The sequence below is a fragment of the Herpailurus yagouaroundi genome, unplaced genomic scaffold, assembly GCF_014898765.1.
Source record: "Herpailurus yagouaroundi ecotype Mexico unplaced genomic scaffold, PumYag 203, whole genome shotgun sequence".
NCBI classification, from domain to species: Eukaryota; Metazoa; Chordata; class Mammalia; order Carnivora; family Felidae; genus Herpailurus; species Herpailurus yagouaroundi.
This window is the reverse complement of record NW_024412434.1, coordinates 18,505,427-18,518,958: the sequence shown is the minus strand read 5'-3', so window position 1 is coordinate 18,518,958 and position 13,532 is coordinate 18,505,427. Positions and strand designations below refer to the sequence as shown.

The following is a 13,532-nucleotide window of genomic DNA, read 5'->3' as shown; positions in this document are numbered from 1 at the left end:
TGTGAGAAAGGAAACCATCAAAACCTTAGAGGAGAAAGCAGGAAAAGACCTCTCTGACCTCAGCCGTAGCAATCTCTTACTCGACACATCCCCAAAGGCAAGGGACTTAAAAGCAAAAGTGAATTACTGGGACCTTATGAAGATAAAAAGCTTCTGCACAGCAAAGGAAACAACCAACAAAACGAAAAGGCAACCAACGGAATGGGAAAAGATATTTGCAAATGACATATCGGACAAAGGGCTAGTATCCAAAATCTATAAAGAGCTCACCAAACTCCACACCCGAAAAGCAAATAACCCAGTGAAGAAATGGGCAGAAAACATGAATAGACACTTCTCTAAAGAAGACATCCGGATGGCCAACAGGCACATGAAAAGATGTTCAGCGTCGCTCCTTATCAGGGAAATACAAATCAAAACCACACTCAGGTATCACCTCACGCCAGTCAGAGTGGCCAAAATGAACAAATCAGGAGACTATAGATGCTGGAGAAGATGTGGAGAAACGGGAACCCTCTTGCACTGTTGGTGGGAATGCAAATTGGTGCAGCCGCTCTGGAAAGCAGTGTGGAGGTTCCTCAGAAAATTAAAAATAGACCTACCCTATGACCCAGCAATAGCACTGCTAGGAATTTATCCAAGGGACACAGGAGTACTGATGCATAGGGGCACTTGTACCCCAATGTTCATAGCAGCACTCTCAACAATAGCCAAATTGTGGAAAGAGCCTAAATGTCCATCAATTGATGAATGGATAAAGAAATTGTGGTTTATATACACTATGGAATACTACGTGGCAATGAGAAAAAATGAAATATGGCCTTTTGTAGCAACGTGGATGGAACTGGAGAGTGTGATGCTAAGTGAAATAAGCCATACAGAGAAAGACAGATACCATATGGTTTCACTCTTATGTGGATCCTGAGAAACTTAACAGGAACCCATGGGGGAGGGGAAGGAAAAAAAAAAAAAGAGGTTAGAGTGGGAGAGAGCCAAAGCATAAGAGACTGTTGAGAACTGAGAGCAAACTGAGGGTTGATGGGGGGTGGGAGGGAGGAGAGGGTGGGTGATGGGTATTGAGGAGGGCACCTTTTGGGATGAGCACTGGGTGTTGTATGGAAACCAATTTGACAATAAATTTCATATATAAATAAAAAAAAATTAAAAAAAAAACAAAACAAAAAAACAAACAAACACAGTTTTGAGTTTATGATTCCTCTGTTTTACAGAAAACTTTCATCAACTCATATTATCTATAGGATAATTTCAGATTCAGAGAGTGTAAAAGAGTTTGTCCATTCCTGAGGCCACTCACGATGTCTTCTATAGACTATTGGTCTCTGTGTGCTCCCACACATAGCTATACTCCAGGGCAACATCTTTCCTATTCCCACACATCTGTGTATATTCACGCCTCTGTGAACAATTTCCCCTATTCTTTTTCCAAAGCCTCTTCTCCTGGTCTCACCACCACATTTCCACTGGTGAAATTCTGCCACTCAAACGTCGTTTCCAAAGTGAAACCTTCCCTGGCTTCCAGATCCAAATGAATCCCCTCTTCTGTTTTCTCATGATTATTACTATAGTCAGTGAGTCCAAGGTATAGGAGATGTCAGGTGCTGTGCTAGGAGAAAGATGCCTAACCGCGTTCTTGTTTCACTGAGGTCCTTGAGGCCCAGAAGGGAAGCACTGGCCCTTAAGCTCACTGTTCCTTCTAGTATTCCCTGCTGTCCCCTCTTCCAGAGCTCATTGCACACGCCTCTCTGTGGGCACTCACCATCAGCATCATTATGATCAGGGCTGGCATGAATCAATAACTTTCTATATGCATAGCAGGTCACTTAACATGATCTCAAATATCCCAACAACAAATCTGACACAGGTACTTACTATCCCCATGTCACAGTTAAAGAAACTGCATCTATATGTTACTGGGTTACTCCAGGGTAACACAGCTCGGGAAGGGCAAAATTCAGACTCAGCTCTAGGTCCACCCCACCACAGGGTTAGATTTCTTAACCATGGCACCATGCTATTCACGTGGTTCACTTTTTACGTGTAAGTCTTGCTCCGGTTGACTTGCATCTGTTTCCAAATGCTCTATCTGCCCACTGGCAAGGATACCCCAACTCCTTCACACAGGATTCCCTCATTTTGACAACTTGTTTGGACTACTACATTTCGTATGTTACCTTATCTGCCAGACTGAACTCCTCCCAGCACCTGTTTTTGGGTTTATTTTCCTGTCTCCATGCCTATGACCAGTTCATATTTGAGGTTTTACTTCCTTCTATCTGTTGCCTTCTACTACAGTTTGTTAAGTCAAGCCCAGCTGCATGCTGAGATATGGCAGTAGTTAAGAGAAAACCCCGTCTATGTATTTATATCTCATATAGGTGGAAAACTCTATTCATGACCGTAGGGGGGGGGAAAATGTAGCCATGCTGGGCGTGCCTTTGACCTAGGCTTTGTTTACACTCTTTCCTAAGTTAAATTCTATGGGTTGTGGACTTTACCAAAGAGAAGAGAAGATACTGTACCTGGCACTAACCCATTTGGGAAAGGAAGCAAATGGTGGAGATTTGCCCACCGCAAGCAAATCAATGAGGTAAACAACTTGTTTCCGGCCCATTTGAACTTCTCCTGAAGATCCCTTTTTGGTTTCAATGCTTCATTTAACCTTCATTCTTTTTTTTTTTTTTTAATTTTTTTTTCAACGTTTATTTATTTTTGGGACAGAGAGAGACAGAGCATGAACGGGGGAGGGGCAGAGAGAGAGGGAGACACAGAATCGGAAACAGGCTCCAGGCTCCGAGCCATCAGCCCAGAGCCTGACGCGGGGTTCGAACTCATGGACCGCGAGATCGTGACCTGGCTGAAGTCGGACGCTTAACCGACTGCGCCACCCAGGCGCCCCTAACCTTCATTCTTAATGAAGGTTTTAGGAGAGTACAAAGTTCCTGATTGGTAGTTATTTTCTTTCTTTAGACTGAAGATAACATTCCATTGTCTTTTCTCCTTCTTTTCTGTTTTCAAGTTTATTTATTTATTTTTAGGGAGAGAGAGAGAGAGAGAGGGCGCGAGCGCATGAGTAGTGGGGAGGCAAAGAGAGAAGGGCAGAGAGAATCCTAAGAAGGCACCATGCTGTCAGTGCAGGGCCCGATGTGGGACTCAATCTCATGAACCATGAGATCACCACCTGAGCTGAAATCAAGGGTTGGACGCTTAACTCACTGAGACACCCAGGCACCCCTGACTCTTCTCCTTCTAATTATCACTGTTGAAAAGTCAGAATTTAGTCTGCCACTTCCTAAAAGCAATTTGTCCCCCTACCCACTCCCCTGGCTGATTGTAACATTTTCCTTTTATCTTTAGTTTTTTTTTAGATTAGCATGTCTTTCTATTTATTTCTCTTTCTATTTATACTTGCTTAGTTGTTTGGGTTACTTGGGATTCTTGTTTTTGTAAATGTGACATCTTTCATCAGTTTTAGAAAAGTCTTAACATTAGCATTTCAAATATTGCTTCTGTTCCATTATATCTCTCACTTTTCCTTCTGGGGTGACAATTAAATGTATATTATATCTTTTATAAGCATACTGTATGTGTCTTAACCTCTCTTCTATATTTTCCATCCTTTTGCTTATTGTGATTTTTCCCTAGATTCCTTTGACTTACTTTCCAGTTCACTATTTTTCTCTTCATCTCTATCTAATCTGCCTAAAAGACAAAACACACACACACACAAAACCAAAAAACAAAACAAAAGAAAAAAAAAACCCACCTCCATTGAGATCTAAATTTCAGCTATTCTATTTTATCCAGTTCGGAAAATTTTAGTTGGTTCTCTTCCATATTTGCAGTGTCACCTTTTATACTTTGCAGTTCCTTGCTGAGAGTTTGAAGTTTGACTTTTATCTCCATGAGCTTGTTTACCAATCATAACTGTTTACCAATATGTGATATTAGTATGTTTGTTTCCATTGTCTGTTACTCATATTGCATCTCATTTATGTTATATCCCCTCCTCATGTACGTGAATATCTTTGATAGTGTGCCGGCTATTGCATATGAAAAATTATGAACAGAAATGAAATCTAGGCTGATTTTATCCCCCTTTGAAGAAGATTCTAAATTGCTTTTGCCAGATGTACAAGGATGTATTAACAATCCAGGGTCCTCTCTCAGCCAGGGTCCCCCTCAGATTTTGGGGCTACTCAAGTGACTTAAAGCTGGAATACAGTCTCTGTGAAAGCTGTTTTAATTTTGTTTTACCTAGGATATGGTTTACCAGGACTTCCACCCTGTTCCGGCTCTGGCCTCAAACTCTGATCCTCTTTGCCCTGAGAGGCTCACAGAGGCGCTGCCAACCCCTTCTGAATCAGCAAATTGCCCTATAGACAAAAGCTATGTGAAATACTAGGCTCACATCTCTCTCAGATATTAACTCAAAAACTTCACATTACCTTGTCAGTTCTTTGCTGCATTTAGGAAGATGTTTTTTAAATATCAGCTTACAAATTTTAAATTGTCTTTTTCAGGAGAGTTGGTCTGAGTTACCTTTATGGAAAGTAGATGTTCTATCCTTTATGTCTGTACAATGCTTTGCCAACTTAGACCCTGAAGACTCATTTAGAAGACTAAAACAGTCATGAGTCAACTGATCTTTTAAGGAGATTACTTTTTAATCTTGTAAAACAGTATCTGAAATCATACCATGACTGCACTACTTTGAAAAATGTGAAACAACTTTTGAGTTTTCTTGAGTTAAATTTGAAAGCAGGCCAATTGGAGTTTGTGTAAGAAACTGTCAGGAAACTAAAATATAAAGTTCCATCAGCCAAGAGAATCTGGTTTATATTTGAGTGAAATGTCTCTAAATACAAATGAAATATGGAAAATCTTTCGTTAAAAAAAAACAGGTAACCAAAAAAATCAATTTAAAAACAAAAAGAAAATCTCAAAATACATTCTCATTCACTCCTACATCAAGGATACATCCTTAATTTCAGGTGAGAATGCATTAAAGCTGAAAGTAGTGATAGAAACTTTGGTCATCTGACCAATTAATACCCATCTCTCTTTCCTCCACCCCCATCCCCAAATCTATTCTGTCCTAGGGGACATTGATTTGTTCAAGTAGCAGATCGAGATATCCTGAGCTCAAAAAAAAGCAGAACCCTGTGAAAACCCCCGGAGGCTTAATAATAATTGACTTAAAGTAGTTATGATAAATTCATTCTACTATAAATTCCCTAATCTCTCTTGCAGCCAATTCTGGCCAATGATGTATGTAAGTAAGCGGACTTGTGTGAAAATTTTCTTCCTTGATTAAAAAAATACAAAATAGAAACAAATAGAATTATCCCTTCTCCCTTTTTCTGCATCTGTACTCAGACAAGATGTTCAGAGCTACTACAGCCATTTTTGGACCATAGGAAACAAACACAAGATGACAAATCAACACACGAAGGATGGTAGAACAGAACCTGAGTTGCTAAACAAACCGCGAGATCATCTACTTCCTGATTTGTATTTAGATAAAAACATAAACATCCTTATATTTTAAGTTGCCAGTAGTTGGGTTTTCTATGATCTGACACTGAAAACATCCATAATTAATGTATTTACTAAATATGCTCATATTGTAATGTTTGGGCCCAGGCTTAACTAGAGACAATGCTTGAAATTTGTGTCACCTACCATAATACAAGAGTCCTGAGGTTCAAGGTCAAAGTCAGTGAAGTTCAAGAGAACACGGTGATTTCTTTCCACCCGAATGACCCAGGAGCAGTCGGTGTTACTCCTATAAGGACTGGGGTAATTTGGAGAATGAATCTCTCCATTGGGAGCCTGGAAAATGCCGCCACAACCTGTAAGTAGGAAACCCAGTTCAAAAATGAGAGGAATCCCTGATGGATAAAGCTTTGCCCAATTACCTGGTAGCATAGAACAATATGATGCTTTGTTTGACCACCAGTTTTATGTAGTTGATGATATAATCAGCGTGCAGAACTGAATATCCACCATTAATTCATTCATCCCAACAAAATGAAGGATGACTAAGAAAATACTTCAAATAACTTAAACACTGGTGCCAAAAATAATTTCTAAAATGCTCAAACATAAGTGCAAATAAAGTCATGCTCTCATAAAGCCATAAAGTGCTTCTTCTTTGTTCTCTAAAAATATAATATACTGTAAGAATAGCACATCTCCTAAGAATTTTGATAATTTAGTAGGAGATGTTTTTAATAATTTAATATCTGCTTTTTAAAATTTAATATTCTGGACCTGGTATAGTTATTCAGTCTTTTTATTCTTATGATACTATCAAGTAAATACCTATCAACATCTATCTCTATGACTTATCATTTCTTGGGCTTATGATAATATAAACCTATAATGGAAAAATGCGAGTATTTTCTAACAATTGACAATAATTGGATAATCTAAACACTATGTGTATACAATCATATATATAACCCTCACTAAATTCATGCATCATTAACTTTAGGAAAGGTCTAATATAATTTACTGTATCACCTTAGGGTTCCCAAGGTGGGGCCACAAGTTAGCCTGGGGTCACATCTCTGCTTTAGTATTTTCTACCTATGTGACTTTGGACAAATCACAAACTTCACTAACTTTCAACTTTCTCATTAGTAAATACATTTCCCTCATAAGGTGGTCGTGAGGATGAAAAGAGGTCGTCCTTGTAGAACAGATAGATTAGATGCCTGGCACAAGTAATCGTCCAATAAACACGGCTATTCTTAGCAGTGATAGCAGTTAACATCTGCTTAAATATTTTGTGTATTAATTTTTTATTTAAAAAATATGCAACGGTAAATATTTTTACACTGCCTAAGACCCTGGGCAGAAAATCACTATATAACACACGGTAATTCCTTGCAATTCACAAACTTAACTTTTACAGTCTGGGCACCTGCCAAGCATCCAAAGATCTACACTATGACGTGAAGTAATTTACCACTTTGCTGATGCCCAAATTTGAGGTCGGTGAATGGGCCCGAGTCCCTTGGAGGGTAAGTGAGTCTACCCAATCGCCCCACTTCTGTTTTCACCATGGACTTGCATACTTGCAAGGACTGGTTTTCACATATGAGGTGACTCTCGAAGTAAATTCTATCAGAGTTTTCAGGGAAGAGTAAATGCCAATGCAGTGTGTGCCATTTGAGGAGTCATGAAGCTGTCCCTATGTTGGCCTTTGCACCACTGTCTAATCATTTCATAAAATGTATAAGGGTTCCGCTTAAGTGTCTTGAGATACCTCCTTGGCTTACTCACCTCCAGGGACTGCCTGCCATGTGGCATTGAAGCCTCTCCCATTTATAGAGCTGTCGGTCTTAAAGCGGATGGCTAGCTCATTTCCAGTGCTGGAGACCTGCAAGGGACTCTCAGATGACCTTTGGGCACATAACTGGGCTATTCTGGGCGAGTGGAAATCAGGGCCTCCATAGACCTAAGATGGGATGCAGAAAAAAGGACTGAAATTAAGAGAGAAATTTAAGCAAGGATAACCCTTCCCCTGGCTCCATTTACCACCATTTCTTGGATTCTATTTTCATTAGAGAGTGAAATCTCAGTCTCCTTGGGTGGGGATGAACTTTAAACTTGAGCTGGATCATCAAAGGCACTCCCTCAGCCCTAGGAACACACAAGTTCAACCACCCATAAAATGCCTGCTTATTTTCTCAGTCAGAATTGTAGAGCTGAACTGAACAGACTCTTCCAGAATCTTCCCTATCTCCTCTCTTCCGCTTTCCACATCTTCACGGGATTTCCTGCTTTCTTTGGCAGAGGCATTGCAGATAAAACAGTATCAAGTGTGGCTGTCTAACTCTTCTAGGCGCATACGAATAGTCTGAGCATAAAGCCATGTTGTTTGTGAAAGTCAATTCTCTGAACCCTGCTGATCTCCCAGTTACATATTGTAGGATCTTCTCCTTTGCACCCTGAATAGTGTATAAGATTAGGCATTTAAAGTAATATTTTGCTTCTTCAGAGAGAGTGGAACATATAACCTCTATCGGCGTGTTCTATGATTTCCTCAAGAAGGGACTCCCCCAGATTCTCTCTGAACCTACTCCCAGAATCCCACTGGTGGGAACATGACCAAGAGCAGCCAACTTCTTCTGGGGAATTGCCCTGGAGTCTGCCCAATATCAGGATGGCTCCTTCTAGATGCATCTCACATGCCCTCAGGTCTCCTAGGCTACTCCAGTTTGCACCCACCTATCTGACTAGGGTCCAGTGCCTCAGTGACACATTCCTCCCAGCAAGTGCCCCTGGGGTCTCACAGCCACATCTTGCAGGCAGGTGGCGCCCAGCCCAGGCCCCGTCTCTGACTCCTCACACATGGGTTCCCGGTGGGGACAGGGGACAGGAAGATAAGACTCAAACAGTATTGAACCCCCACTTCCGGGCCCTGCCAAACTCGAATTTGTAGAAGAAACACTATCTTTGATGACAGTTTTCAGGCATAATGGTGTCTGGGTCCTTCCCTCTGCCCCACATGGATAGGCTACATAATTCTGTGCTCCGGGTCAAAACCGGACCAGGGAAAGCGGCGCTGGGTGAATTTGTACACAGCGCCCTCACACCTCTGAAATCTGTGCAGCCCTCCCACCTAGCTGTGCTCTCCCCAATTCCCCAGGCCCCCAGGTCCTCGCCCACCCTCAGGGCAGCTGTTGACTGATAGGGGGAATCACTCAAGAGTTCTCTGAGAGGAGAGAGCAAGAACAAGAAGCCTACTTTTGGTGAGGAGTGTGTGATTTGAATCTATAATGATTTCTTTGTCTGATTAATTCCCCCCAGCGATGCGAGAAAGGCCAAAATGAATGAAGCTGCTGTTTCACGGAGGGCTGAGCACAAGGGCTTTAATTGCAAAGGAATGAAGCAGGCGGATGGCTTCAAGCTTATTTTCATAGGAGGAGCTATGTTTGTGTGGCCCCCTAAGTCCCATCAAAAGCAGGACTTTAGGAGGAGCCCTGTGTGGCCCTTTACACGTACACATATGCAAATGGCAGAAACAGATTGCTTCTGGTTTACCCGGTCCTTTGCTGTTTGTGGGATCTGCCTGCCCCCCCCCCACTGCCCATCCCCCCCGCCCAGAACACAGTCCTCAGAGCATGAAACTGACAGCCTGTGCTGCTAATCAGCCATGCTCAATAAACAGCACACATTTGGAGAGAGCACTGAGCACAAGGCTTTAGTTCTGACAAAGAAAACTTGCACGTCGGCAAAATATTCTTTGTTTTCCCTGCCCAGGGTCCCCTTAAGATCACAAACATAACGGGGATGAGTCGGCGGGGCCCAGAAGCCTCCAGAAGAATCAACACTGCCGCTTTCGACATTCTTTGCTTCCACTCTAACAGGGCTGGGCTCACAACGGACCATTGCAGAGAGACCAGAGGGAATAAACTGACCACACCAAGCAATTGTCCTGATTTATTGCCCCAAGGAGTGGATTTCCTTTTCTGCTTTATGCAGGTTCAGGCTTCTTTCTCAGAGACTGAAATAAAATCAGCCCAGAGTGTTTCCATGACCCAAACAATAGAACGGTACTTTTGGCTTCCACAAATAAAACCGAGACTTAACGCGTGACTCTTCAAAAGAGGAAAAAGATGGAAAGAATTTCAGGGTGTGGTTCATTCGACTACAGCATATGACTAAACTTCGGGGGGAAAAAAACCGGGTCTGATGATCAGAGATTAAGAAACGTGTTTTTAGCAAATGCTCAGGATATAGAACATTTCAAAGCCTATGGTTTTAATCTGTTTTGAACATCGCTTTCTGCACTGTTAGCTCCATTTATTGTTACAATCAAGTCAGCATTCCAGGGTTATGAGTAACCAAACGGCTGTTGCTTTAATGCAACTGGCCACTTTCCGCACACTGAGTTTTTAGGGGAAAAAATACTGGCTCTTGGTAAAATCTGGTGAAACCCAGGTAAGCCCCAATACCTGCTGACAGAGAGGTCCTACTTGGCTGTGCTCAGAACAGGAGGGGATAGTGTGCAGGCTGAGAAGAGCGGGTCAAGAAAATCAGCAGTCTCAAGGCCACATACCTACCAGGGGTAACATTCTGAAACCTATAGCTAACGTGTTATCAGCAGCTACGGTATGAGAGATGGAAAAAATCATTTTATCATCATTAGTGCAAATTTATTACAGCACTTTCCACCTGCCATGAGCATGTGCAAGGAGGTCAAATAAGGGTTTTGAACAAAAGGTAAGGGGGTGACTCATTTCAGCCTTAAGTAAGCTTTCCCAAAACACTTAAGGGGCTCAAGATTTTGATGGATTTTGATGGAACATGGGAGACCACCTTGTCCTAATATAAATAAGCCCCAGGCTGACTTGTCCTAATATAAATAAGCCCCAGGCTGACTGTAGCCTCTTCTCAGAGCCCTTTTTGTGCAGACACAGGACCCTGCCTAAACACAGCTCCCTGGAGACCCTGCTTTGTCCCCCTGTCCCCAAGCCACTTACAGCAAGCAGCCCCAGTCTGCTTTCTCACGTAATGGGCGGGACAAAACGCAAAGCACAATGAACCCATTTACATTTTGCCAAGTGGGCAACAATCACAGGCACTTCGGAATATGAAAATGAAGGGTTCGGAACATTTCACATTACTGTGGAAAAGTCTGCTGCCAGCCCTTTGTAAGTGTTAAGGGGTTTTATGCCACCGAAAAATTCCTTGCTGGCAAGAAGGACCATTTGAACCTTCCACATGTGAGTGTTGTTCCTACTCATACTGGGAGTGTGAATTTCAAGAGCCACCTTGTTCCCCTAAAACCTTTCCTCTTCTGAGATGGAGCAATGACTTGGCAACACCCAGTACTTACATGAAGACAAGGGTAGAGGTTTTAACCCAAGGATGTACCTGCTCTGTCTCTGATTTCACTTACTGAGCATTATCCGCCTTTGGAGAGCCTGGCACTGCTAAACGCAATTCTGTGAGTCTGCGTCCACTCCGTGAGGGCACGGTTTGGGAACCCCACTTCTTTTCAAGGAAGGGACTTGTGTTATAAGTAAAGTTTTTAAACGTTAAAGTTTCCTATGAGGTCTGTGCTGCTCATTCCAATAACTTGCACATTACCCACCTCTGTCTATCTTTACGTACTGGTTTACGTGCAGCACCGAGGAGCGGATGAGCTCAGTTCTTAGCTTTTCCACCCACTATCCTCAGGGTCATGGAAAGATCCATCAATGTTTCCAAGCCCCTGTTTGGACAACAATAAAACGGGGACAAAATTCCCTTCATACTCTGCTGGATTATTTCACATTCAAAGGGGAAAATGGATGTCACAGTCCCTTTGCAAGCCACCACCAACGCACGTTATTATGGCATGTCAGGGATTCGTATGCTTTCATTCTTTCCACAAATATACATCAAGTGTTCACTATTTGCCAAGTACTCTGCGGCAGGTATAGCAGGAAAGCAAAACCGAAGCAAACAAACAAACAAATACCCAGGCTTTCATGGGGGTTAAGTTCTACTAGATATGGAACCTTGCCATGAAACGCTCTAGCAATCTCCAGAGCTGAGGCGATAGGCGCTTTGTCTATAGGAAGCCGTTCAGTTTTGTACTCAGTTTCGGTTCCTAATGACCAGGGCCCTGCGATAAATGGCTGGTTGTAACAGATTCTCAAGGTCATCCCAACTATCTGAGATAAACCCTGTGCAGTACTGTTGCGTTTCGTGCCCTGCACCATGTTGACCCCCCTCAGATTGCAGCTGCCCTCTCACCCCCAAGCCCGCCCCTTCTCTACACTCTGCCTCCTCACTGCCTTGCCTAAGGGAGTTTTCTCAGACTGAAATGGAGGGCATTAACAATCCCCAGTGCAATCCATCAATGGGGACAGGAGCTGGGGGACCAGTGCCTCAGACTCTCACCCTTAGGGGCATGGTTCTGACGAGCAGTCCCCATAGCCCCTCCGCGGGTCCCAGTGGGATAAAGCTCAAGTGGCCCACAGGGGCTCCCATCACTGGCTCTTCCTCCTTCACCTTCCCTCCCACTGTCCCCTTTCCTCCTGCTTTCTGATACCACCTGCTAGTCCAACTGCCTGCCCCCAAGTCCTTCAAGAGTCACTGCTTTTAGGGAAAGCCAAACTGAGATAGTAATCCCATTTGCCCGTAAACATCACTCACAAAGAAGTGATACTCATCAAAATGTCTAAAAATAGAACACCACTGGCCCCTGCAAATAATTTGCACAGTGATCACCAGTTCTACCCCAAATTCGGCATGCGCTAGGAAAGCTATCTAAATTCCTACCTCCAGGACGTCAAAGTTGCACCTTGCGTGATACTCCACATCAAAGTCGTGGATGGTGAGCTGAATGCTACTCCCAGGGGCTGTGTTAATGTACCAGATGCACTCCTTGTTGGGGGGGTACGTGTTAGGGTACCCGGGGCTGCTGAAGGTGCCCGTAGTCCCAGACAACTCCCCGCCACAGCCTGTTAAAACAGGAAGGCTCAGTCAGTTCAAAGTGGACGCTGGCCATTAAGAAAAACTCAAACATCCAACTACCCAAAAGATAATTGAAAATGCACAATGCCTAATTTAGGGGAAAACTCATAAATTTATAATAGAGTTATAATTGAGCAGTTATAAAACAATGAGAAAAAAATCATGGCTACAACTTACTAAATTTCTTCCTAAAAAATATATTGATTATAACATTTGGTACAAAAATTCTCAGTCCTTATTCTCACCACATCAAAACTTTGGTAAGATGTTTTAAATAGAATTCCAATTTTTAGATTTTCTTCATTATATTTAGGAAAAAATTTCACAGTAGGAAGTACAATGAACTACGTAAGCAGTGTTAGCGAATACCATGTCTCTCGACCTTCAGTTTCCTTGTATGCAATATGTTATTTCTAACTCCTTATCAGACCCAAGATCTAAAATACTAAGAGCTAAAAATTATTACCTTTGTATGGGAGACTATAGGAAATTAAAAAAAAAAATAAATGATATGTCCATAGCAGCTTTATTGGTATTGGTAATTGTTTCCACGTGGAAACAACCAAGATGTCCTTCAGTAGCTACAAGGATAAATACATTGTGGTCCATCCACGCAATGGAATATTATTTGACTCTGACAACAAAGGAGCTACCAAGCCAGAAAAAGATGTGGAAGAAATTCATAAATGAAAGAAAGCAGTCTGAGAAGCCTCCATACTATATAATTTCAAGTCTATGAGATTCTGGAAAAGGCAAAATTGTGGGGACAGTAAAAAAGATAAGTAGTTTCCAGGGGCTAGAGGAGAAGAGAAATAAATAAGTTGAGCATAGATTTTTAGGACAGTAAAGCTACTATGTATGATACTATAATGGTGGATATATATATTACACATTTGTCAGTCAGGTGGGATATATATATTACACACAGGTGTCAGTCAGCCCCATGTAAACTGTGGGCTTTGGGTGATAATGCAGTGTCACTGTAGGTTTACCAGTTGTAACAAATGTTCCCCTCTGGGTGGGGGTGGGGG

General features: G+C 42.3%; 1 protein-coding gene across 1 annotated transcript in view; it reads right to left on the bottom strand.

Moving 5' to 3' along the window:
- Window positions 1-13,532, bottom strand: part of CUBN (cubilin) — a 279,400-nt gene that overhangs the window by 142,128 nt on the left and 123,740 nt on the right. Inside the window, exons 29-31 of the mRNA XM_040451314.1 lie at window positions 12,307-12,488; window positions 7,312-7,486; window positions 5,704-5,873 (exon numbers count right to left, since the gene is read on the bottom strand). Coding sequence (XP_040307248.1) covers window positions 5,704-5,873; window positions 7,312-7,486; window positions 12,307-12,488 — 527 coding nt within the window. The remainder of the gene's footprint in view (window positions 1-5,703; window positions 5,874-7,311; window positions 7,487-12,306; window positions 12,489-13,532) is intronic.